We start from the raw sequence: 23,848 nt of genomic DNA on the forward strand, positions 1-23,848 counted from the left end.
AATTAAGTCTTCCTTGTCATTTGACCTGCCTAAAAACAGGAGCTGTCTGCAAACTTAGAAAGCAGATTTTGGTTTCAACCTTTCCAGGAGGCCCAGTTTTTCTTGGCAGGTCTGTAATCTGAGTTTAGGCCTGCCCTGCTTTCCATACTTGCGAAGCTTCCTGCCAAGCAGATATGCTGTATCATAATGTGCAATCTCTCATATCGTACCACTCTGAAATCCCAATGAAGAGACACTGCTGTCCCGCAGTGTTCTGGGTATCACCCCACTGTGAAATCTCAAAAGATGTGGCATTTTGGGGGGTGGGGGAGTGTCTTTAAATGTCCTGTCAGCCCAGGACGCATTTAGCACCTGGTTTACATACACTGCTGCAACAAGGTTATGGCAAAGTGACAATTCTTACCTTAACCCCACCACCACCAATGTAACTTTCATGTCCAACAGAAAATACTGACAGATTAATTGCTCTCTTCTATCAGCAAGAGCTGGTGCAATTCACTGAAGCAAATGGCATGAGAGCAAAATCTGTTAATTATTAACTTAGATGTTTTAGACATCTGCTCAGCTCTAGGGGATACAACATAAATAAAATCTCATCTCTTCAAGTGGACAGCTGATCCCAAGAACATCTCCAGGGATCTGGCCTGCCTTTTTGTTTTACTCTTCTGTCCAACACACATTCCACCATCTCTTTGTCCATTTAAGGCCCAGGTCAGCCAGATCTAGCAATGTTACATGCATCTTTGAACCCTACTCAGAAGAAACCCTTATCAGTTTTCTTCATATTACTGTCCCAGTGGCTGTATCCCACGCACACCTGGCAGATCATTTCTAAACAGGACTTCGACCATTGTATGTTTAGTGCTGCAGAATTTGGACTGTCTAGTCCAAAGACCAAATTCATGTCTGGTGTATTAATTTCACTGGAATCATCCACAGGGACGAATGTAACCTACTGCTGATTACACATTCAGGGTCAGATTGACTCCGGCATCACTGCTGCGGGTGCTGGAGGTACACGGGTGTGCGGGGTGGCACTGCACGCTATCCTTACCAAACGCTTTGGCGACATCTCCTGGGCAGCTGCATCCTCCGTCCTGCACAAAGAAAAGACACAGTGAGTGGCAGTGGGCTCACCCACGGACCCCCTGGGCGCTGGCCCTCAGCGACCTGCACCAGAATGTAGGCTCAGGAACAGTGTGTCAAGAGCTGACTGTGCACCACTTGTATCCATCATCCTGGCTGAGGTTTTAGGGAATCCAGATCATCCCTACTGTTGCCTTCCTCCTTGAGTCTTGTTTATGCTACCGTATAGTCTACTGATAACTGGTAACAGCAGCAATGTAGATTCCTGGCTACAATTTCCTAAATCCCAGAAACTGGAAAACAAAACCACCTCTGATGATCTGAATCATTCCCTGCCATTTTAATGAAAGGTTGTGTGATGCAGAGGTACCACAAACCCCTACCTTAAACCACCAAAGACATTTAAAATAACTTTCTCAGCAGTTTACAATACATTAAAAGGTCACAGTGGGAGGGGTGAGGAAATGTACCGTCAGCTATGTAGGATTTTGATCTGATAATCTCTAAGCAAATTGGGTAATCTAATCTTTGTTAAATGAAAATTAATCTCTCATCATACTCCTCACTGTTTGCTAGGGGTTTGGCAAAGAAAAACAGCACTTTGAGATCTTTAGCATTTTAGACCCATCTTTCAGTTTCAGTGCAGAGCAGAAGTGGCTGATGAGGGGGTTTCAGCTGAGGGGAAGGAAGTTAAGTATCTGTGATAAGGCTGTAAAAAAGGAATGGCACATAGCAGAGGCTCATCATGTGCTGTGGTTCTTTAGGTTTTGTGAAGGTCTGAGCATCAAGTGAAAGATCCTTCTACTCTACACAGTCATTGCACCATGAGGGCTCCCCATTCCTTTGATGATCAGGGTCCGCTGCAGACTGCCAACAGCTTTCTTGCTTTTGAAACTACTCCCCAGAGTGTATGGTTACTCCATTTTGTTTCACCTCCCTGTTGGCAGAAATGCATGTGTGTATATGACCTGCAGCTGAGCACAGCCAGACAGCCCCCACCATCAGCCATTTTTGAGCTGGCTTTCACTGGTAGCTGGCAGTGGGGCTCAGCATTGGAACCTCTCTGCATGCAGAAAAGGATTCAGACACAAACTGAGCAGGTGGATCCAGAAGTGAGAGGCTTTTCAAAGGGCATCCCACAGCAAACAGCGCCTGGTAGAACTTTAAAGGCTTTTATTCCATTTGCTGATAACCTCTAGCACATTATGCCTTTTGTTGAGCTAGACACTCTTGCTGTCAGCTCCAGAAAGGAGTGCTGCGCTGACAGCTGAATCTTTCGCTCCTGTTAAAGGCTCTGCTTGTGCAATTCTTTCCCTCTGACAAGTCTGTCAGAGCCTGGAGGAGGGTGTGAGTGTGTGTGCATGTGTCAGGGGAGGAATAGCCAAGGTAGAAAGAGGGGTCTAATAATCTTCAAAGAATAGTGTCAGGAATTTGCCTGATTTACTGTCTGACTGAAACAGGCTGGCTATGAATGCTCTCTGGTAGATGGGTTTCAGTCTGTTCTTGTTGGGTGGCTCAGTATCTGACTTTTATAATTAACACAGTAGTGGCAGTGATGGAGACTTTACGCTTTCAGAAGTGTCATGGGGATGGGAGCCTCAATGTGTACTCATTAATCACCGGCTTCAAAAAAATATCACTTTGAATGTCACCAAATTACAAATCACAAATTACAAAATGCTGAGCAGATTAAGAGACTTCCCCAACTCATGAGTTCCATTTAAGATAAAAAGAACCGATGATGATGATTCACAGCACTTCTTTATCTGTACATGTCTCTACTTCCTTCACATAAGCAGGTAAATTTAACAATTCACAGAAAAGGAAACAAAAAGGGTACATAATAAGCAGCTATGCCAGTAGATGCTATATAATAAAGCTATATGCATTAAATCACTTCATTCCATGTGAAAAATCAAGCACTCTGTTAAGAAATAAGACTATGCTTCTGCTGCATCGTCTGAGAAGCTCTCCGCTGCAGTTCAGCTTGTCCCAACAGGGGCCTAGCCCCGGACTCAAATTGACTTGTAGAACTGATGGGCTTCAGTCACGGGGCTTGTTGCAGGCTATGCCTCTACCTCAGAGCCCTGGGGAAATGTATCTGTACAAATCCCCCTGTGAATCCAGGAGAAATGGAGTTATTCTGAAATAATCTAGTAGAAAGGGTGGCCATGGGGCCTGCAGAGGGCATGATTCTGAGACAAAGGGGTGCTAAACTGAAGGAAAGGAGAAAACAGCTTTCCAATCAACAGAATTATTTTAACATAGCTAAAATAATATTATTTTCCCCAGTCTTGGTCTCCAAACAGATAAACCATTTTACAACAACGAAATATATCCTGAGGAAAAGAAATGAAGTATGGAAAACCAGTACGAACTGGTTGAATATTTAATATTGTATGCAACTTATTATAAGTTTATAACTACGATTTATATATTTCAAGCAACCTTTATAATAAACTGTATAACCAGCCCTTCCTACAGTATTAGCAAACAGATAGTTATTTATTATGCCAAAGATATATAAAGTTTGTGGCATATACAGCAGTAGAAACAATACATATGGTGCTTTATTCTGAACTACACATGCTGGGCTTATTTCTGTATGGAAAGTGTTCTGTGTGGAGGAAGAGATGGTATGGCAGTAGCTGGGTAAAGAACCCCTTAGTCATCCTTTCCACTGAATGCTGATGGCCTGTCACCCAGGCAGGGTAAAGGGGGAATAGGGATCTCTATCAAACGATAGCCAATGAGAAAGGACACATGCAAGGCTGCTTTCCATTCCCCACATTGCTGGCTTACTAGAATACGTGACTGCCTCTCTATCCAGCGTAGTAGTTCTCTGACCTACCAGAAACAGAAACTTTATCTCAAGCAGGGCGTTGCTGAAGGATCTCTCCTGCTAAATGGCCCCTCCACTGTAACTCACTGCTGCACTTTCTCAAGGCCAATGGATTAGCAAGAAGGAAAATTGAGACTACTGGCTTCCAGACAAATAGCACAGGACAGAAACAGTGCCTGTATCTTACAGAGGGTTTCCTCTCTTCTTTCAGTGAGTCATGAAAGTTTAACTTTTGAGGTGAGCTTTGAGTCTTAAAGATAATTTAGCATGAGGAAAGTGACTGGTGCAATTTCACCTCCCCCTTCTCTGAGTAAATGACTAGAGAGACACCAGGCGTTCACTTTGACTATCTAATGTTTGCCTAAAAATTGTCACCTTCTTTGTCAACATATCAGCTCCAAAAATCACACATGATCACTTTAGTAACACAAACATTTAAAATCCTGATTTGTGCTGCCATCCTAGCAGAGCTACTGCAGAATGGGCTTCAACTGTGCTCTGTCCTTGCAGTGCCTGTACTGTGCTCAGCACAGTCACTTTCTCATTCCATGAGTGGGACTTCTTTCCCCTCATAGATAAGCTGAGCCAACGTAACATGAAAGAGAAGCAATTCGATGAAGGTACTGGACAAGACAGAAGTGGATGCAAGAAAGTGTCCCAAGGGACTAACCTATATCACACCATCAGATATAATCTACGTGAAGACAGCTGATAGGTTTTGAATCTTTTCATATCCTTCCTGCTACTTCCATATCAATGTAACAAAAAATTGCTGGACATATTTTCTCCTGTCAAACCGATGTAGATAGCTTTGGTTCAGGCAGGGTATGCCCCCTTCCTGAATCTACATAATGACAGTAGTGAGACATCTTGAGAGATGCCATGTATATTTGTTGCCATTAGATCCGATTATGTACTTAGGCTTGTAAAAAAAATATGTAAAAAACATACAGTGTTTTTCCTTCAGGAGGATACCTCTCTTTTGTGACATTCTTGCCAGACCTCTGGCAATGATCACACGGTCCAGTCTTTTATTTCCCCAATGAACACACCAATATCTATCTGAATGCTGCAGATTTGGGTGTAATATCCTCACCCTTGTTTTAGTCTCCTTAGCTTCAGTGACAGAGTTGAGTTGAAAGTGGTATTAAAAAGACCCCAACTACAGCTGAAGGTAATTCTCTTGGACCAGATGTTGTGACAGGCAGGTGTTAAATTGCCCTCCTATGCTGCCCCTGTAATGACTAGGGGGTTGATAGGTGTGGGTTCACTGAAGCCAGTATGACCTAAGCAGGTCAGGAACTGATCCATCCCTGAAGCAGGAAAGGAGAGGAGGAATAGTACAGAACCATCTCATTTTTCAACAGTAAATACACACTCCCTGTTTTCTTGTAAAATCAGGATAATAACGTTCTTCTGAGGGCTGCTAGCAGAAAATGATTATTGCAAAACTAGGATTGGTCTCTGAGCACCACTGCTAGGATGACACCTATAGTTATCCAGCCTTCATAGTAATGAGTCAGTCTTTCATGCTCTATTGCACACATGTTCTGCTGTCTGCTATAGACATAAACATTTGTAATACTGCCCAAGTCATAAAATCACAGATTGCTTCTCTTTTTTTCCTGCAAAATTCATACAGAGGAGCCATGGAGAGAAAGGAATGCATATGCATTAACAATAAAGAGCAAGAGAGATCCAACTGTAACACCTACTTGTCTTCTGGCTCCATTATACTCACAGCTCCAAGAGATACAGTCAAGCCCTATGCCCATCCACAGTCAGTCCGTTCTCCTCTCACCTCCTTCCTCACATGGATACTAGTCATGACTGGGTCAAACAAATCAGGGCTTTCCAGCAATTTCTCTTGACAGTATACCTAAAATTCAGTGTGTGGTCTCTTCTAAGGCTGCTGAGGGAGACTGCAGGCTGTGAGGGTACCTGTGAGCCCAGCAGGCTGGTTAGCCCCTATGCCTTCCTGATTACAAGCTGCCTCACAGCCAGCCTGCAGAGACTGCACAAGCCTGAGGCAGGCAGGGGCCCAGTGACTGGCTGAGTGTGCCTCAGCACACAGGACCTTTGGGTGCTGTAGGCTGCAGCCTAGCTCAGTCTGAGGACATGCTTACAGATTTACTTTTTCTATGTGAGGTGATGCTGGTCTTGCTGGTAGAGTGGGAGCTGCCATTAGCAGGCAATACAGATGCATGCTCTTTTTAATCCACAGGCTCATTATTTCCCCAGAGCTTTGTGAGAACGTAATTGGTTCATGTGCCAGCTGTGCTCAACAGAGCTGCTTCTGAAACACTCCTGCTCCTGCACGGAGAGCTCTGTGAGGATGTTCTCTGAACCAATCCACCTACAGAGACATAGATGGGCTCATACCATCTTACCTTGTACTCCCCTCTACTGCCTGTCTGTCCCTCAGTCCCACTCTCTGAGGAAAGCCATGTTTACATTTCACTCATTTTTCAGAAAACTTTCATAGGAATTACTGTTTACTTCAACGTGAAAACACTATCAAGCTTTCTATTCTGTTCACATAACAGCTTACTCCATTCAGGGAGCAAGAAGCAGCTTTCCAAAGGCACAAACAGGAATGAGGTGCCCAAGCCTTTTTAAACATTAGAGGGAGTCGATTTCTTTACATTTAAATCTCCACTGACTACCCCAGGAGCTACCCCAGGGGTCAACTGGGGATGACAGAAGGATATCCTTTAACATGCAGGGTACTGGACTGTTTGATTCTCCTAATCCACAACGATTTGCACAGTGGGAATCAGAGTAGATGATATTTACTTACAGAGATGATATGTCCTTTCAAGCCATGTGCTGAGTCTGCACACTCAATAACAGCACTTAGCTGTGGATAGCCCACCCCCGTCTTAATCCGAGTAGTACACACAGAACCTAGACAAGAGAATGAGAGGAAAAAACATAGCCCATTAGGCTGACAGAAAAGATACAGCTTGTTTTCTTTTTCTTGCAGAAAAAATGTGTTTATGTCTGCATTATTTTTTCCCTCAAGAAGTCTGTTGCCAATGTTGCCTTCTCACGGATAAAAGGAACACATAGGAACTAATACCCCCCCTTTCTTCTCCAGGGCCACAATTCTCAGCTTAGGTCTCATCAGTAATGCTTCCTGGTGAGGGAATTACTGCATCACAAGAAGGCAAATCTGGCTGAGGTGCCTGAAAGGAAGGGGGACAAAAGGACCAGAGCCACAACCTGTGAGACACAGCTGCAGCATTTAATATCCAAATATTTCTTCCAATAAAAATTCCTATCTCTTTTCTACATATGTTTTTTTAAATCATTCTAAGGGAAATTCTGTGCTTTTATTTTCTTTTTTGTGGGGATTTTCCACAATGGAGAGAAACCCATCTTTTGCCTAATACTTAAAGCAGAAATAATTGGTTGATTGCAATAGTTGGGAATATAAGAAAATCAATACACATTATTTAAGAAGTGAGGTAAGTAATCATCAGAAAGCTGTATAGTGTAATATTACAGGACATATACTAATTACATCTGATTATTAAACTATATATCCATACTTGGTGCATATATACATGTATATATAAAAGTAAAGGTATATGCATATATATAAAAATACCCACTTTAATTATAGCTCAACATGGTAACATGGCTATAGATCTTTTGCAATACCTTCTCTATTTTTCTCCTCAAATTAAGAGTCAAAATGAGGACTGCTTTTTGCCAGTCCAGATCTTATAATTTAGGATACAGACCATAAAGGTCTGCATGATAACAAGAATTTCAGAACAGATTCTAAACCAAATGCAGTGAAATCTGGATTCCTTCACCCAGCTGATATGCAGGTGTACTTGAGCTACCAGTAAAGTAAAAGTTTCCAAACATCTTTCAAAGAACTGACATGGTGAAAACACTGAGAAGTATTTCTGCAAAGTAGGAAGATAATTAGCTATAAAATAATCTTCACAGTGTTTGTACTTATGTGTGTAATGCCTTATAATAAATCACTGCCACTTTCCACAGGATGGACCATTATCTGGAAAAGAGCCTCAAGATCTGATCTTCTGTGAGGAACATTTGTTACTTGTAGTTTTGGGTGATCAACTTGTACCAGATCTGTTCAGGAAGATCTCCAGGGAGGGCTGTACACCATTTACTCCTAACTATTTCCACTTTGAGGCTACAAACTATAATATTTCTTCTTTTATATCTGAACTTGCCTGTGACAATTGCATCGCAACATCTCTGATGTTTATTCTTCATGTAATTTGCAGTATTTATTGTTGTTTGCTGTCTTCCTGGGCACAACTGCAACCTTTATTACATCATTTGCTCTGCTCAAATTATCCATTCATGGACCATAACTATTTGGCATTGTAGAGTAAACAATCTGCTTGCAGTACACTGGCTGATCACAGCTATACTGTCAGTGGCACTTGTGTTAGCCAGTTTAAAATCTAGCCCATGTATGGTGACCCCAGCTGCTGTCTGAGAAGAAAATCACAAGAGGAAGGAGCACATGAAGAAACATACAAGGGAGCGAAACAAAAAAGGGAAGACAATACGCAGTACGTGCCAGAAAACATTAAGGAAGGGAAGGTAGGAAAAACACTGTAAGAAGTTTAGAGTCCTCCCATTATCCATGGGAACATTATAGTGATAGGTAACATATAAGTGCATTAATGTATATTTTTGCTCCCAGGCAACAGCAACAGGTAGAGGCAATGTTACCCATACTTCACACTTAATTAATGCCATTTCATCTTTGAAGGCATTGACAAGATGGGCAACTTCAGATTAACTGAACGCAAATCATAAAGCTACTTAGAAACCTATCTTTCCTCGACAGAGTGGATACCTGAACACAGTATTCTTTCAGCTTTAGCTGGGATGACTCAGCCTCTTTTCAACAAGCTGGAAAAAGTGTTCCTAAAGACAACACATATTATCAGTGATAATGTCAACAACACGGGCAACTCAGTGCTTCCCATAATAGGCATCTTCACTGCCCAAAGATGCAGTACTAACAGTCTGCAGTACAAAACACTAGCAGCCTGCCCATGTATTTATTAAATATACTATGTGCAAGTGCACTGTTACTTTGTTGACCTTAGTGGGCCTAAGCATCCTAATAGACAATAAACAGCATTACACACTGGTTCCATCAGGACAACTCCCTCACCAATGTTACCATAAGTCACCCTTATTTGACTGGATTTGACTTACCTGGTCCAATACCAACTTTAATAATATCTGCTCCAGAAAGAATAAGTTCTTCTACCATCTCTCCTGTGACCACATTGCCTGCCTAGACAGAAGGAACAACATCACGTATACTGGAGATTTCAAAACTACCACAGTAAAGACTAATGACAATAATGTAGAGTTTTATCCAGTGCTTTTACAAGTTCAACTATATAGAGTCAAGAATAATATATACTGTTCATTGTGCATGCCACAGTGATTAAACAAATCATACAGGTACATTCTCAAGTCAAACAAATTTCATGATAGGTCCAGGAAACCCTGATCCTTAAGATCCCATCAGGATATCTGCTTTGTCTTCTATCCCCCTAATCCTCACACAGAGGTTCTCAATCACATCATCCATAGTCCTAAGGGCTATACAGTCAAACTTCTCCCTTACATACAGTGAAACTCCTTGACCTCTCCTGCCCTGCCTATCCCCCCTGAACAGCCTATAGCCCACCATCCTATTTGCATACCTCACCTTATGGGAAGATGTTCAGATCTGATTTAAAACCCTGGCAAATCTTTTTCCTGTAGGATTTAGTAATTTGAGTACTGAAAGAGTAAGGAAGGTACTATTGTCATTTTGTACATTGCTGTCAACCAGCACCCCCAGTTCCCTTTCTCCAGGCTGCTCTCCAGGGACTCCTCTCCCATTTTAACTTGTGTCTGGTGTTACTCTGTCCCAGGTGCAGAATCTGGCATTTGTTCTTGTTCAATTTCATGCCACTGATGATTGCCGAATGCTCCAATCTATCTAGATCCCTCTGCAAGGCCTCTTGTCCCTCCAGAGAGTCAACAGCACCTCCCAGTTTGGTATGATCAGAAAACTTGCTAATGGTGCATTCAACTCTTGCCTCCAGATCACTGATAAAATTGAACAGCACTGGCCCTAGAATTGAGCCCTGCAGAACACCGGTGGTGACCGGTCACCAGCCAGATGTAGCCCCATTCACTGCAACCCTCTGAGCCCCCAGCACACAATGAACCTGCTCATCCCACTGTTGGACAGCTTTTCCAGAAGGATGCTGTGAGGGACAGTATCAAAAGCCTTACTAAAATCCAGACAAACTACATCCACCACCTTCCCTCATCCACTAGATGGGTGACCTTATCATAGAAGGATATAAAATTAAACAGAACTTTCCCTTCATGAACATTTACTGACTAGCCTGAATACTGCATTATTATTTAAATGTCTTTCAATAGCACCCAATATGATCTCCTCCATAATTTTTCCAGCTAATGAGATTAGACTAACAGGTCTGTAGCTTCCCAGGTCTTCCCTCATGGCCTTACTTGTAAAATGGAATAACACTGGCTAGCTTTTTGTCAGCAGGGACCTCCCCAGACTCCCAAGACCTTTGGCAAGTGACTGAGGGGTCCTGCTGTAACATCTACTAGCTCCTTCAAGCGCTTTGGGATTCATCAGACCCATCATCCCATCAGACACTTGAAAACTAATTATGGTTTGGATTTCAGCTCTATGGCTTCTCTCACATCTACAGCATGCTCCTAACTAGAAAAACTGCACAAAATAAACCTGCATGAAACACAAGTCCAGTTGCTCACATCACCTGTTTTGCACTTGTACTGAGATGGGGCTACTCATTTGCAGAGATTCAAATTTAGGATCTAGAGATGTTCAGAAAACCTCTTATGTAATGATATTCCAGGATTTAGCAAGTGTTTGTAGCAGTACTGATATGGGCAGAGCAAGAGACAAATCCTAAAATCCTTACTTAATATTTTCTTAGTTTTTATTGAAACAAAACTCCTGCTGAAGTCAACAGGAGCTACACAGGGAATGCTGGGCAAGGTCTATTCTGCACTTACTGATTTTTGGCTCCTATTTCACCATTTATTTATTTTTAATGATTTTACTTCCCCCTTTTATTAGCCTGAAACAGCTGACAAGCCACCACCTGAGGCACTTATGAAAACAATGATACTGTTAGGCAGCAATTTGTGGTCTAGGACACAGGATCACTTAACTTTGCTCAAAACTGCATGATATTGATTAAAAATAAAATAAAATAGAGCAGTCAGGAAATAAAGAATATATAATAGGTACAGTGTTTCCAGATAAGTGCTGTTTCCTTTCTGCTCAGTGGTAATTTGTTCTACTAATTGTTGTACACTCCAAGGTGGGGTGACAGAGAGCACACTGCTTACAACGTGAAGGAAGCAGTTTATGCCTGGAAGGCAGATGACTACCTGTGCAGTGTGACACGCAGCACTTTACAACTTGGTGAAATACTGGAGTACATGCAACAGATTTATAAACAGGAACAAATGGGTATTAAAAGTCAGTGGCTCCATGAGATTTGGGATCAAACATGTATTTAACTTAAACAGCAGTGTCTTCTTATTAGCAGAGCATAGCAGGTTGTCAAACTGTCTCTTCAGAAATGCTAACCAGACGTTTAATGTTAAGTTACTGCTAGAGAATGTTGGAACTGCATATGTTGATTCAAAATGCTCATCCTAGCAGGGAAAAGCACTTATGTCCCCAGCATACATTTTTTCCTGGAATGCATGTATACACATCAGCGGTTTCTGTCTTTCTGAATCTGCAGATCCTTAACAAATTTTCAGGGAAGATAGGGAGCTCTACATAGCAGACTTCAACCTGCCGATGACAGGCTTGCTTCTTTTAGGTACCTTTCACAGACCTCAGAGAGGCACAGCTATCTGTATGTGAAGAGACACTAGTATCACAGCTGAGGAGCAGGGAAAGCTGTTTTCTCACATCCAGCTGAACTCTACTTCCACTGAAACCAATGCTTGCTTTACCACTGATGCCTGTATGACAGCTGAATAGAAGCATAAGGGCTTTTGAAAGCCCCACCTGTAAGGTAAAGCCAGAATACTTCAACTAAAAAAAAAAACCAAAACTGAAAACGTGATTATAGAAAGACTGAGACTACAGAGATGAAACCCCCCTAAAATTAACTAAGAATATAAAGCAAGTAAAAGCAAGTAAAGTAATTGGAACTCATACAAAGAAGCCACTACAGAGAATATATTTTGCAGTGTATTTGGGCAAGTAGTCAGGGAACATAGTAACTGATGGAAGTACTGTATTAGCAAAAAGCATGCTCATCTTAATGGTGAGCCCACGTGCCAATGCATTTCTAATCTGCTGCAGAACTGGCTTTCTTGAAACAGATATAGCCCGGTAATCACCGACTGCTAATCTAACTTTGCTACCCCTGGCAGTAAAATAACAGCATCAGTAACAACTGGAACTCAGGTAAACTACCATGTTTACAGCGTGGTCAGTTATTAGGGGCTACAACAAATTACCCTGGCTGTGGGTCTGGCCTTACACACTTATGACAATATTCAGCTGTACCATCACTCAGTAAGAGGTTTCAAGTGAGTGTCACTTTGGCTCATTCCAGCACTATCCAGGATGACTGAACTGTGGGTCAGTCCTGAGGGAAATCCTGGCCTCAGAAAAGTCAGAGGGAGTTTCACTACTGACTTTAATGGGATCAGGATTTCACCTAACAGGATTATAAAGGCTACAGCTTCTCTGACAGAGATACAAAATTAGCGAACACAGTAGGGCAGTGCCTCTGAATTTCAGTCAGGCATTTGATACTGTGCCTCATAAAAGCCTGCTATAAATATCGACTCACACTAAGACAGGAACACTGCTGCACTGATTGAAAGCTGCTGGCAAATGGCAATGGATCAAGCTGGGGAGAAGTGTCTGTGACAACAGTTCTCAAACTTTCTTCTTGTATCCTAGAGGAAAGCACAGTCTGTGCCTCCACACTATCAGGAACACTGCCAAAGGACACTTCCCACCCATCAAGGCAAGGGGTGCTTTACCCTAAGATGGAGAGATGATGCCCTTTGTGAGGCTGAGCCATATCAGGTGGAGGCTTGCACTCAGAACTGAGACTGACCCAAGACAGCCTTGGCAGCATGACAGTCTCCTACCCTGGGATCCCAGCTGGCCTTTGCTCTGAGAGCCCAGCCCTGGTGGACATGCCATGACTGGACTAACTCTGATGCTTGTTTCAGAGATGAACTGGGAGCAGTCTGCCTGGCTTTCTCCATCTGAATTCTGCCTCCACTAAAGCCCTGAGAAGTTCTGCTACTAACTCCAAGGGGAGCAACAGTTTCTGGCCCCTGTCTTTTCCCTCTGCTCCAGATTTGTGATTCTGCTTGCCTCCATCCCTGGCCCACATCTTGTGGGTGCTACTGCATCTGCAAGTGTGCCCCTGCCTTTTCCGTCCTGCCACACTCCCTGCTCCCCTCCCTAGGGTTTCCCCTGTATAATGAACAGACAACACTACGAAAAGAAAATTTCAGGATAAAAACTTGGCAAAGCTTGCTGGCAAAGGTATCTTAGCTTGCTAAACAGACTTCCAGTGAAATGGAAGAACACTAACGTCTACAATTACACTAATAAATAAGGACTCTATACTGTAATATGAAAGCTCTGACCCTCTATCATGAATATCAATGGAAATTTTGCTTTAGACTTCAGCAAGTAGGCACAACCCAAGCACATGATACTGTGCTACAGCAAAACACCCCACTGGACCATTACTCTTGATTCTGGGGGGCAGTGCTGCACTTGTGAGACACTCAGGAGACCTGAATACTGCTTCTTCGTCCATCCTCAATCTAATGAGTGATTAAAGGCAAGTCATGTTGTACCTTTGTATCCCTGTTTGTCTCCCCTATCCTTTGTGTTCCATGGAGAAATCGATCTTTGTAAATTAGTTTGAAAGGCAGGAGTGAAAAGAGCTTGCGTCAGAGCCAGACAGAAGAAAATAAGGTAATGTGATTATAAAAGCAAGTATTTAAAAAGGTAAAACCCTGCATTTGAGAGGTTGTTACACAAGAGGCATCCTCTATCTGCACTGGAGTACTGGCCACAGAGTACTACGTTAACCACAGCTGCTCTGCACATCACCTTTCAACCTCAGAGCTGAACCCATTGCACGGCCCCTGGGAACATACCTTCCCTGAGACCCAGGGTTGGGTTACTGCTATGTACTGCACTGCAGCTGACTGTGGAATGAATGGTCATGCTGAGGAAAGCAAACAAGACAGCCTGCAAGGTCCTGGAGATGGCTTTCAGCTATGAGAAAGCTTCTTTATTTTTATACCTTCTATTTAACTGCTAACCCTTTTGTTTGAAAGCCACCACAGCAGAGAGCACACTGCAGGCACAGCACAGAGACATCAAAGCAGACAGAACAGGTAGCAGCAGGACATGTCTTCCAGAGTATCACAAAAAGGAGCCTAGACAAGCTCCTGCATTTCAGCCAGGAATGGCTTCAAAAGGCCATTTTGGCACAGAGTCTTAAGTAAACTCATTTGGAAGTGGGGTAGAGGTGTATTTCCCTAGATGAATCAGAGATTTGCAGGGACTGCACAGACTCTGGAGACTTTGGAAAACAGAAGGTTTACGAATGGAAATTATCCCTATGCAGGAGATTAAAAACATGAGCTATACAAAACCATGTTCAGAGAAAGGAGCTACAATCAGAGAAGGCGACTGAACAGGTCAGGGCTGTATATGTGCTCAAGCAGGTGGTGCTGTCAGAACAATGATACTTAAAGTGACAATAACCTTAGTCACAGAAGTAGAGAAACTGAGTAGCTTAACAGATGTGGGTGGTGGATGAGACTGGCTTAAGGACCTTGGACTAAAATCCAGGCTTGATACCTGACTTTGACATTGACCTCCTCTACCTTCTGGGCAATTCATCTTGGTTGAGTTCCCTCCTCAGTCAGCAAAGTCAGCAGTCTGTGGGGAGGTGGAGGAGAGGATGACACGCAATTTTCTTTCCACTCCTGATAGGGAAGAATTTTTTTTTAACTATGTGGTTTAAGCTCCCTCCCACAACTTTTCAAGCCAAAGACACTGGAGTAATCATGTCACTAGGGACAATACTTCAGATCCAACGCAAGGGAACAGCTCCTTCCCTTGCTGCAGTGAACGTGAAGCAGGAAGCTCAAAAAGCCCACATCTATCATTTCAAACTTCCAGAAGCCCTCCCCAAAGCCATGGGAAATATGGCCATACCAAAAAGGTTCCCATGTCTGCTGGTAGTTGCTGAAGGATGCCTATTCATTCGCCTATGGTAACCCAGAACCCCACAGGCATTCCAGCTCACTTCCATTCTCCAATGCCACCATCATTCAGAGGCAAGAACACAGCCTTCCTCCAACATGGGAGGAAGGAATGTAGTCTCCCAAGCTGCCTGAATGTCAACTTCCCTGTTGAACCAAGTCAGAGTGTGCATTTATGCCCATTTTTACTTCACATTTACATTACACTTGTGAAGCTTTGTGTACAGCATGAAAAGGTAACAAAGTGTTGCCTAAACACATGATTTTTTGTTGCCCTGGCTTAAGAAAGGTAGCCTGATTAAGAATCTACTGCTTGATTGAGAAGTTCTTATATTCTCATGGAAACAAATTCAGACCCATTTCTTCAAGGGCCCTGGGAAAGAAGCAGTAGGGCTCTGCTGCAAGGAGTCCTGTGCTGATGCAAACACCCTACTCTTGGTGTAAAAGGGCTGGAAGAAGCATGGCATTAGTGCTCTCAGAAGGGATAGAAACATCACAGAAGGCATGTGAAAAGCCCCAGCAGTGACTATTTTGCTTTCTGATGACCCCATTCATGACTGCACAATACCCCTATGACTCTTATCACAGGCAAGGATTAGTCTATATTCAGCTGTCTTCATAGTGATTTACTAGACAAAAACAGCCACTGGCCTCAATTGCCCAGAAACGTCGGCGCATTCCCACAGCAAACCTCAGCTTGGAATCACCAAAATAAACCTACACACTTTATGATTAGAGGTCACATCTGGTGTGGGAAGGAGGATGCGAGTAGGAAAAAAAATTGGATCCACCCAGCCTGCCATGCCAACATCAAACTGCTGTATCAGAGCACCCATTGAGCCTTCCCAGAGAAATTATCAGCAATGGAGGACTGACAATGCCAACATGTTATTACAGTCATCATTTGGCTCAAAGTCAACCTCTTGCTGAACTGAAAGGGTAGATGAATAGAGCTGCCCTCTATATTCTCAGAAGTGTATCTGTCCACATGTATTTGTCTGGAAGACAAGAGGTTTGAGTCAGACTTGACTTTTCTTCACTTCCTTCTTTCCTTTATTTAAATGAGGACTCAGAAATTGATGGAACTACCAGAGGAGCTGATGCCTACCAACCAAACTTTGGGGCCTGCTGCTGGAGAGAATTCCCATACACCCCCCCCCACCCCTTGTACACACTTACCATAATGGTGTGATGTGGGAAGAGGGCACGGACAGACTTCACAAACTCCACAAAGTGCTCTGAATAGCCGTTTGCCACATCTAGGCAGATGTATCTGATAGGTGGAATGGCCTCTAGAATACTTGTTAACTTGTCCAAATCAGCTTTTCCACTACCTGAGCTTGCTGCTACATGCTAGAAAGATAGAGAGAACAGAAGGAGTAGTAGTTTGTAAAAAGTGGGATAAACACACATTTTGTACGTCTTTTTCTGCATGGTCTTGGGAGAACTTATGCTGGAAACTAGTGAAAATCATACTATGTAATGTGAAATAAATACCTTCCTGGGAATATCAATGTGTTACTTCTTTTTTGTTTAAAGGCTCTAAAATAAAGCAAAATTAGCTATTTATCAGCCCTTCATTCACAAGTGGATTCTCATAGGCAAACATGCATAGGCAATACCTGAGATGGATAAAGGCTCAGTTGTACTCATATTAACACAAACACAGAAGCAGCCCTAACTTGATATATTTCTAGGAAGGCAGAGTGGCTAAATTTGGGGCACTCTTGGAGTGTCGAATCTGGGTCTTTAAGTTCACCAAACACTCCCTTGATCTAGAGAATCACAGAATAGTTGAGTTTGGAAGGGACCTCTGGAGACTGTGTAGTCCAACCCCCTTGCTCAAGCAGGGTCAGCTACCATTCAAAACAAGCAGACTGCTTCCTTCTTTGTCTTCCTATGAGTTCTTTCCAATAGAAAAATAGTTTCCACAGCTGTTGGCCTACAAAACCTCTGCAGAGATCCAAGGTCACAGAGCAAGTCGGTATTTAACCACTAGGAGATCCTACTCCAGTGATTATGAACCACAAATGAGCTAAGTGCCAAACTGTTCAGACACAGGATATTCCTGGGACCACTTTCTACCTTTTAGTGGCATATAAGCAACCCCGATGAACCTGAGTGACAGGCTGGCTTTCAGACAATCCTGTCATCAACAGCCTTCATAATATAATTCTAAAATGTGCCACAGGTGAAGATGCAGTACAGCTGTGTGGTATTCTCTTCTATACAGAAAACGTTTCAAAACTGCACTGAGCTCTGAGGTGGAGAGACAGCCAGGCATGCTCTTAAACTGCCTTGCCTGGTGTAGGGGCCTGCCAGATGAACACTGAAGAAACACGAAAAAGTCAGTCAATGGTTAAGTTTACTAAATGGTGTTTCTTTGTAATGGCTCAGGCTAGGACCCTGTGAACAAGTGGGGCAGCAGCAGTAGCTGCACAGTGTGAGCTCTAGTGCAAGGAGGTAAATGGAGGCCACATATGCTCTGACGACTTTCAGTGCTCATCCCTGCTTGGGCCCAGCACCTGGGCCCCTTCAGCCCACAGGCTCCAGGTCCACTTGCACACCTGATAGCAAAGACTGCCTAGCACAAGGGCGTGCAGGGCCAGTCTGTTGTTGAGTTACTGAAGGCTATTTGCATTTGTGGTCTTCGGCTTCTTCCTCACCAGCACTACCACAGCTCCCAGCAATAGCAGAAGCACAGCAGTTAGACCTATTCCCAAGTATTTCCTTCGTCTTTGTTCAGGATACTTCTCTGTTTCCATTCCAGGCTTATACAAACTTTGCTTTTTTGCATCTTAATATAAACACTATCATAATGGACTCACATAGCTATTCTTTTCAAACCAGGACAAGCCACTTCCCTTGATGCATTTAAGAACAGCAAATATCTTCATTCCCCAAAACCTCACTTGACAACAGTATTCCCAAGAGACTCCAGTGTATGTGAGTTCAGAACAAAGCAATAAACCATAATAATTTACAGTACGAAAATGTACCTCAAGGCATTCTGGGTGATTGGCAGCAAACAGTTTCCATTCTTCCAGAGAATAATGCTTGTGAATTGCAGTGAACATTGCATGCTAGCAAAAATAAGAAAACTGATATTAATGTCCAAGTTAGTCATCTTTCCCTCAGCTGCAGAATAACAAGATACCAGAAATTCCCATTTTAAGCATAGGCTCATCTTGCTTGAAAGGAACAGTAACAGTGAATAATAGATCAGGCAACTCCAAACAGCTCCTCAAAGATAACTTTGCATACTTAGCTGACCGTTCAGGATCGGGTTTCTGATGTTTCATGAAGTTATGGTCAATATTTTGAATGTTCTTAAGTGCTGCAAGAAATTAAGGTGAGCCCTGAGGGCAGGGCTAATTATCTGGTGACTCCTGACTGCTACAAGTTTTATCCAGTACCCTACACTTTCAAAACTGCTATCAGCTAATAATTTTTTTCTGGAAGGGAACATAATATAGATCTCAAAAACTAAGCTCTAGAAGCTCCACCTGAATCTGAGCCACACCCAAGATGGAAGCTACCCAGTAAGCACATCCACTGAAACTATCTTCTATCTGGAGCCCTGTCTCCGATACTGCCATAAAAGCACGGCTGCTTTGCAGTGAAACCACACCTTCTCTTCTGCATTTTTTAACTCATGCCCCTCTGTTCCCCCAAATCCATAGCTAAAAACTACCAGAGGCTGCTCACTGTCACCCAGTGGCTTCCCAGCTGTTGCAGAAATGAGAATCAAGACTTACTTTTGCCATAACCACAGCCATTTCAAATGTCCCCACAGTGTCCATGTTTGCCACAATAATGGGAATTCCTGTGTATGTCTGCTTGGAGTTGCGGAAGGTGAAGGTGCGTGTGAGGTCGACCTGCAATGAATAGGCACACAATCTTTTAAGTACTTGATTGCAACCCAACAAGAGTTTTGCCACTAACTTCAGATACAACAGGTTTGGACACCACTTCTTAGTTTTCCTCACATTTCATGTTCTTCCTCCTTTCATTCCACTATTGCCTCACTTTATTTTGTTACAACTTCTGCCTTCCAAATAAGAAAGAAAATATAAAAGTAAAATAATGTTTTCTGTGTTAAAGAGAGTTCTTGCTGAAGAAAGAGATAATCCAAATTAAAAAAAAATAAAAAGTCAGAAGGGGTTGGGAAGGAAAGACAGGACAATGAGAACTGTGGATTATTTATACAAAAGTAACTTCAGCTGTTTCTCTGTCTGCCTGAGAAACCCAAGTTGAAGTCCTAAGTTCACAGAGCTGGAACTCCCTCTGTCTCCAACGCATAGAGGGCTTTGTCCCAATCTTTAATGTAAATGACAATATAATAAAGCAAGCTCTTATTTTTGGCTATGGTTACCAGCACTCATGACATATAATATGAACAATCATATCCTGGCTTATTAAACCATGAGGCTACTAGCTTCTAAGTTAATTTCTTGAAACTGTGTCAGCCTTCACTTTCAAAGTTATTTCTTCAGCATCCTCAAATGATCATGGTAACATCAGGCATTTTGTTCCTTATATTTGCAAGAGGTAATACCAAGCTTAGATCAGTTCCCATCGGACTACTTAGCATCTTGCAAAAGGGAGGAAAAAAAACCTCTAAAAAATGCACAACTGTAAGATATTAGGTTAGTCTCTTTAGTAACTGTGAAAATGAAGGCTCTTTTCATAGTTCTCATTGCTCCTCACTTGTTTTAATCCAAAAATGTTTGGAGACCTGAACTGAAATCCACCACCAGAAAGAAAGCAATATCAAAAAAATATAGGACTTTGATTATTTATTTACCACCTATTTTGAGCACTGTCATATTGCACGCTACATTCTGATTGATTAATATAGTGAAGGGTTTATTACTGATTTGTATAAGAGAAGGAACTTGGTGCCTCAGTGACACATTGTGAAAGAGGTTCTCATTTTGTATAAGCTCATAAGGGAAGGGTCACTTTGGCGAATAAGCTCTAGTGGAGATTCACCTTTCTTCCCATTTAGTATCAGAGAGGCCCAATTCTGCACCCATCACTGATGACATAACACTCTTAGGGGAATTTCAGCTGTAGCTAACATAAGAAAATAGTATAAAGAAGACAAGTATGAAATAAGTCCAAAAATTTAATGTATTTTACTCCCTTCTAATGCAATTTATTAACTGGAACCAAGGAAAAAAGAGACAAAGTATCACACAACAAGTTCTACGCAGACAATAGTACCAGAACAACTGCCTTACCATTTTACAGAGGAAAAGCATCCCTTCCAAATAAATTTAAGCAATACAGAAGAGTATGTTTAAGAAAAGACTGAGGCAAAATGCAAAGCTAAGCAGAGAGCACAAGGCCATTATCAGTGATTCTCACCTCCACTTCCTTTAATTTCTCATATGTGACTTCCTTTAGCCAGCCAGTCAGATGGATCTCACACAATTATCTGCACAAATTATAATACTGTACCAGCAGGCATTTATAAGGGATAATTGCAGGGCTTCCCCTAATGAGGTTTTTGTTCCATAAGAACAGGAGAAATGGCACACTGGGTTGGAGATGTTCATGTGGTGCCCTAGTTCTCCAGCCAGTACCAGATGTCTGGGAAGGGAACATAAGAACAAGGCAAGTTTTGAATGACTCTTTCCCTAGCCTACCTTCCCAGGTCCCAAGAAGCTGATGTTTAGAAACCTTCAGAGACAAAGGTCTCCTCCAATCCATTGTGCTGCATAGCTACTCATGGACAAGGAACTTGCCTTGTCATTTTTTTAATCCTTCACAGCTTCAGCCTCTCCAATATCCCATTGCAATAAATTCTAACGATGAATGATACATTGCATAAAAACTATGACCTTTGCCTGATAATTACATTCAGGGCTTCCTACTTCCTGTTTTGTGAGAGGCAATCAACAGACACTTCTCAGTTTCACATTTCCATTCCACTCCTTACTTCATAGACTTCTAGCATATCCTCCACAGCTGCTGCTTTCCATAATGAATAGTCCTAGTATGTTTAGTTTTTTTCCTCATGTGAAAATCAGTCAATACTGCTGACCATCCTGGCTGCCATTCTCTGTACCTATTTTAGCATATTACTCTGTTCTTGTGAAGGGATCACCAGAACTGTGTACTCAACATGAACATACCAAGGAGCATCACAAAGCTAACTGGTTTTCCTTAGTTCCTCTAGTAGCACCTCTGACCATCTCTTTGTCTCTTTCCTGAGTGGTAACAGGTAATTTGTAGCTTATTGTTCCATGCATTATGAGACAGTAACTTCTGACTCTAGGATTGTTCACCATCAGTCAACAACTGTAGTACTTCAAGTAGAAGTTTCTTCAGAAAGAAAATAATGAAAAATATTTTATAACTCCTACCTAGACCTTTCACATATGAAAGTACTACAACATTGGCTGTTCTGTTAAAGCTCCCTGGCCTTATTTGCATTTACAAATTTAAATTAATGACTAGACTTCCTACAGGACACTTGTCTGGTGAACTTAAAATGGACAGACTGCAGAGGCAAGTCCAGTAAAGGTAAGAATTGCCACCTACGTGAATACCAAGACTCCACAGACAGATAATGCTGCTCCCACTCTAATCATCGCTTTAACCGATTTTGACCTTGAATTCAAGCTTCAAATTTTCTAGTATCTTTTCAAAAAGAGAAAGCATTCATGGAAAATGAAGACAGTACAAGGAATCAAAACCAAGTACCAACATAGCAGACCGACAAAAAGAGCGCAAACACCCCAAACTGCCTTTCTAAGAAGCTGACTTAATCCTAGTTACTGCATAAAAAGCTATCCTTGCGCAAAATGAGGCATTCACACCAGAGAAGCAGACGCTTGCTGATATAAGCTTCAAAGCATCAGCCCGCTGGGTAACAGGCACTGTAGTATGATGCCTCTGTTCCTCTGCCAGAACTATTTATTTATATTCTTGTTTTGAAGCAGACTGGGGCTGTCCATTTCAGATCTGGCTCTCGCGGACACTGTTTATTCCTGTTGCTACAGCCTCAGTGATGGTGTCCAATTTCTTAACCTTCATCGGTTTTCACTGACCCCCGACATGACATGCACTTTTTCTCATGTGAAATGTTTTTAACAGTTCATCACAGCCACCCGTTACAACCCTGCCATATCAGCTCGTGTTCCTCCTATCGTTTTCCCTTCCCAGCAACCCTTCTTTCCACAGCCTGCACACAGCTAAATATACAAAACGCTGCACTTGAAGGAGCCATGTGTCACTCGGTGGAGCACAGCTCCACCTGTTTGCCAGGCCTGCACAGTGAATTTTAAAGAGGGACCATAAGTCCCCAGGCAAATGGCCGGAAAGGGCCTACAGACTGTATGAGGAGTAATTGCACATGATCAGGAAATTTACTCAGCCTGGACAATGTTCTTTGTAAATTAAAAACTACTAGCCTGAGATTACCTTTCTACAGAAAGGGCCTCTGCAATCTTACACCTTTGTAGTGGCAAAAACACTTTATTTAGCAGTTGCCCTCAAAATCCCTGGCCATAGGCACATAACAGGGCCACACCGCTTCCCTTTCCAGTCTTGTCTTTCTACCTCGATTTACTCGGTCTCACTCTCTTACAACTCCACTTTCCCTGGAGAAAACCTTAATCCTCTTTCCATTCCCCACACAACGTAATTCCTTCATTAGTCAAACTAAATCCTTTGTTAACCTTGGGGTTACGTGAGGTAAACGAGAAGGCACCTTCAAGCCTGAGGCAGCCATCTTTTTTGTAGAGGCAACCCTCATGGGATTTCCTGGGGTCTTTCCTGATCTCTGCTGAGAAAGAAGTACAGCAACATCCCGGCTAACAGTGGCCCTGGGCTGGTGAGGACGCTGAGCCACAGGCAGCCTTGGCCAGGGGAGGACGGCTGGGCCCTGCCCGCCCGGGTCATGTACCAGTAGGAGGCAGGTCACGGGGGTTAACGTAAGTGAGGGTGAAACGCAGGCCACCGGCCCCGGGATCCCAGCCCAGGGTACCCTGTGCTTTGGGAAGCGCTCCCCAGCATCTCCACTGGTTGTTTATTACTACTATTTTTCAGAAAGAGCATGCCAGTCACTCGGTAACAGCGCTGCCCTCAACCCTCGTGGCTGAGGGCGAAGCTGCCTGCCGGCCCGCACCCCGGGCTTTTGCCGGCCCAAGCTGCGGGGCGCCGATCTGGCAACCCCCTTGCGCCGGAGAGAGGCTGGCAGAGCTGTCGGTTCACGAAAGGCAGCCCCCACGGAAACCGGAGGTCACCCCCCGCTCAGCGCCGCAGAAATCCGCAGAGGCACCTGTTAGGAGCAAACAATCCCATCCCATCCCCCCCCCCCCCCCCCCCCCGCCGCCTTTTTATTTTTGCCGAGGAGCGGGGGAGGACAGCGCGGCACCGGCTCGCAGCGCCCGCCGCCTCCCTTCGCTCCGCCGGGGCCGGGGCTCGCCCTGCCAAGAGGCGGGGGGGACCCCGGCCCCCTCCTCCCCTCCTCCCAGGAGCAGCAGCATCCCCCCGCCACGTACGGGGCGTTTCGATCGGGGAGGGCATGGCTACATTAGACTGGGGAATCAAAATAAA

At 43.2% G+C, this 23,848-nt stretch overlaps 1 protein-coding gene across 3 annotated transcripts in view; it reads right to left on the minus strand.

Moving 5' to 3' along the window:
- The window catches only part of GMPR (guanosine monophosphate reductase), a 44,546-nt gene that overhangs the window by 20,210 nt on the left and 488 nt on the right, over positions 1-23,848 (minus strand). For 2 of the 3 annotated variants that reach the window (XM_074899715.1, XM_074899717.1), the window contains exons 2-7: positions 19,036-19,155; positions 18,277-18,360; positions 16,457-16,630; positions 9,149-9,230; positions 6,729-6,835; positions 1,055-1,097 (exon numbers count right to left, since the gene is read on the minus strand). In XM_074899715.1, coding sequence (XP_074755816.1) covers positions 1,055-1,097; positions 6,729-6,835; positions 9,149-9,230; positions 16,457-16,630; positions 18,277-18,360; positions 19,036-19,155 — 610 coding nt within the window. The remainder of the gene's footprint in view (positions 1-1,054; positions 1,098-6,728; positions 6,836-9,148; positions 9,231-16,456; positions 16,631-18,276; positions 18,361-19,035; positions 19,156-23,848) is intronic. The other variant, XM_074899716.1, reaches the window with a different exon arrangement.

Source organism: Athene noctua, chromosome 2, assembly GCF_965140245.1.
Source record: "Athene noctua chromosome 2, bAthNoc1.hap1.1, whole genome shotgun sequence".
Classification (NCBI taxonomy): Eukaryota; Metazoa; Chordata; class Aves; order Strigiformes; family Strigidae; genus Athene; species Athene noctua.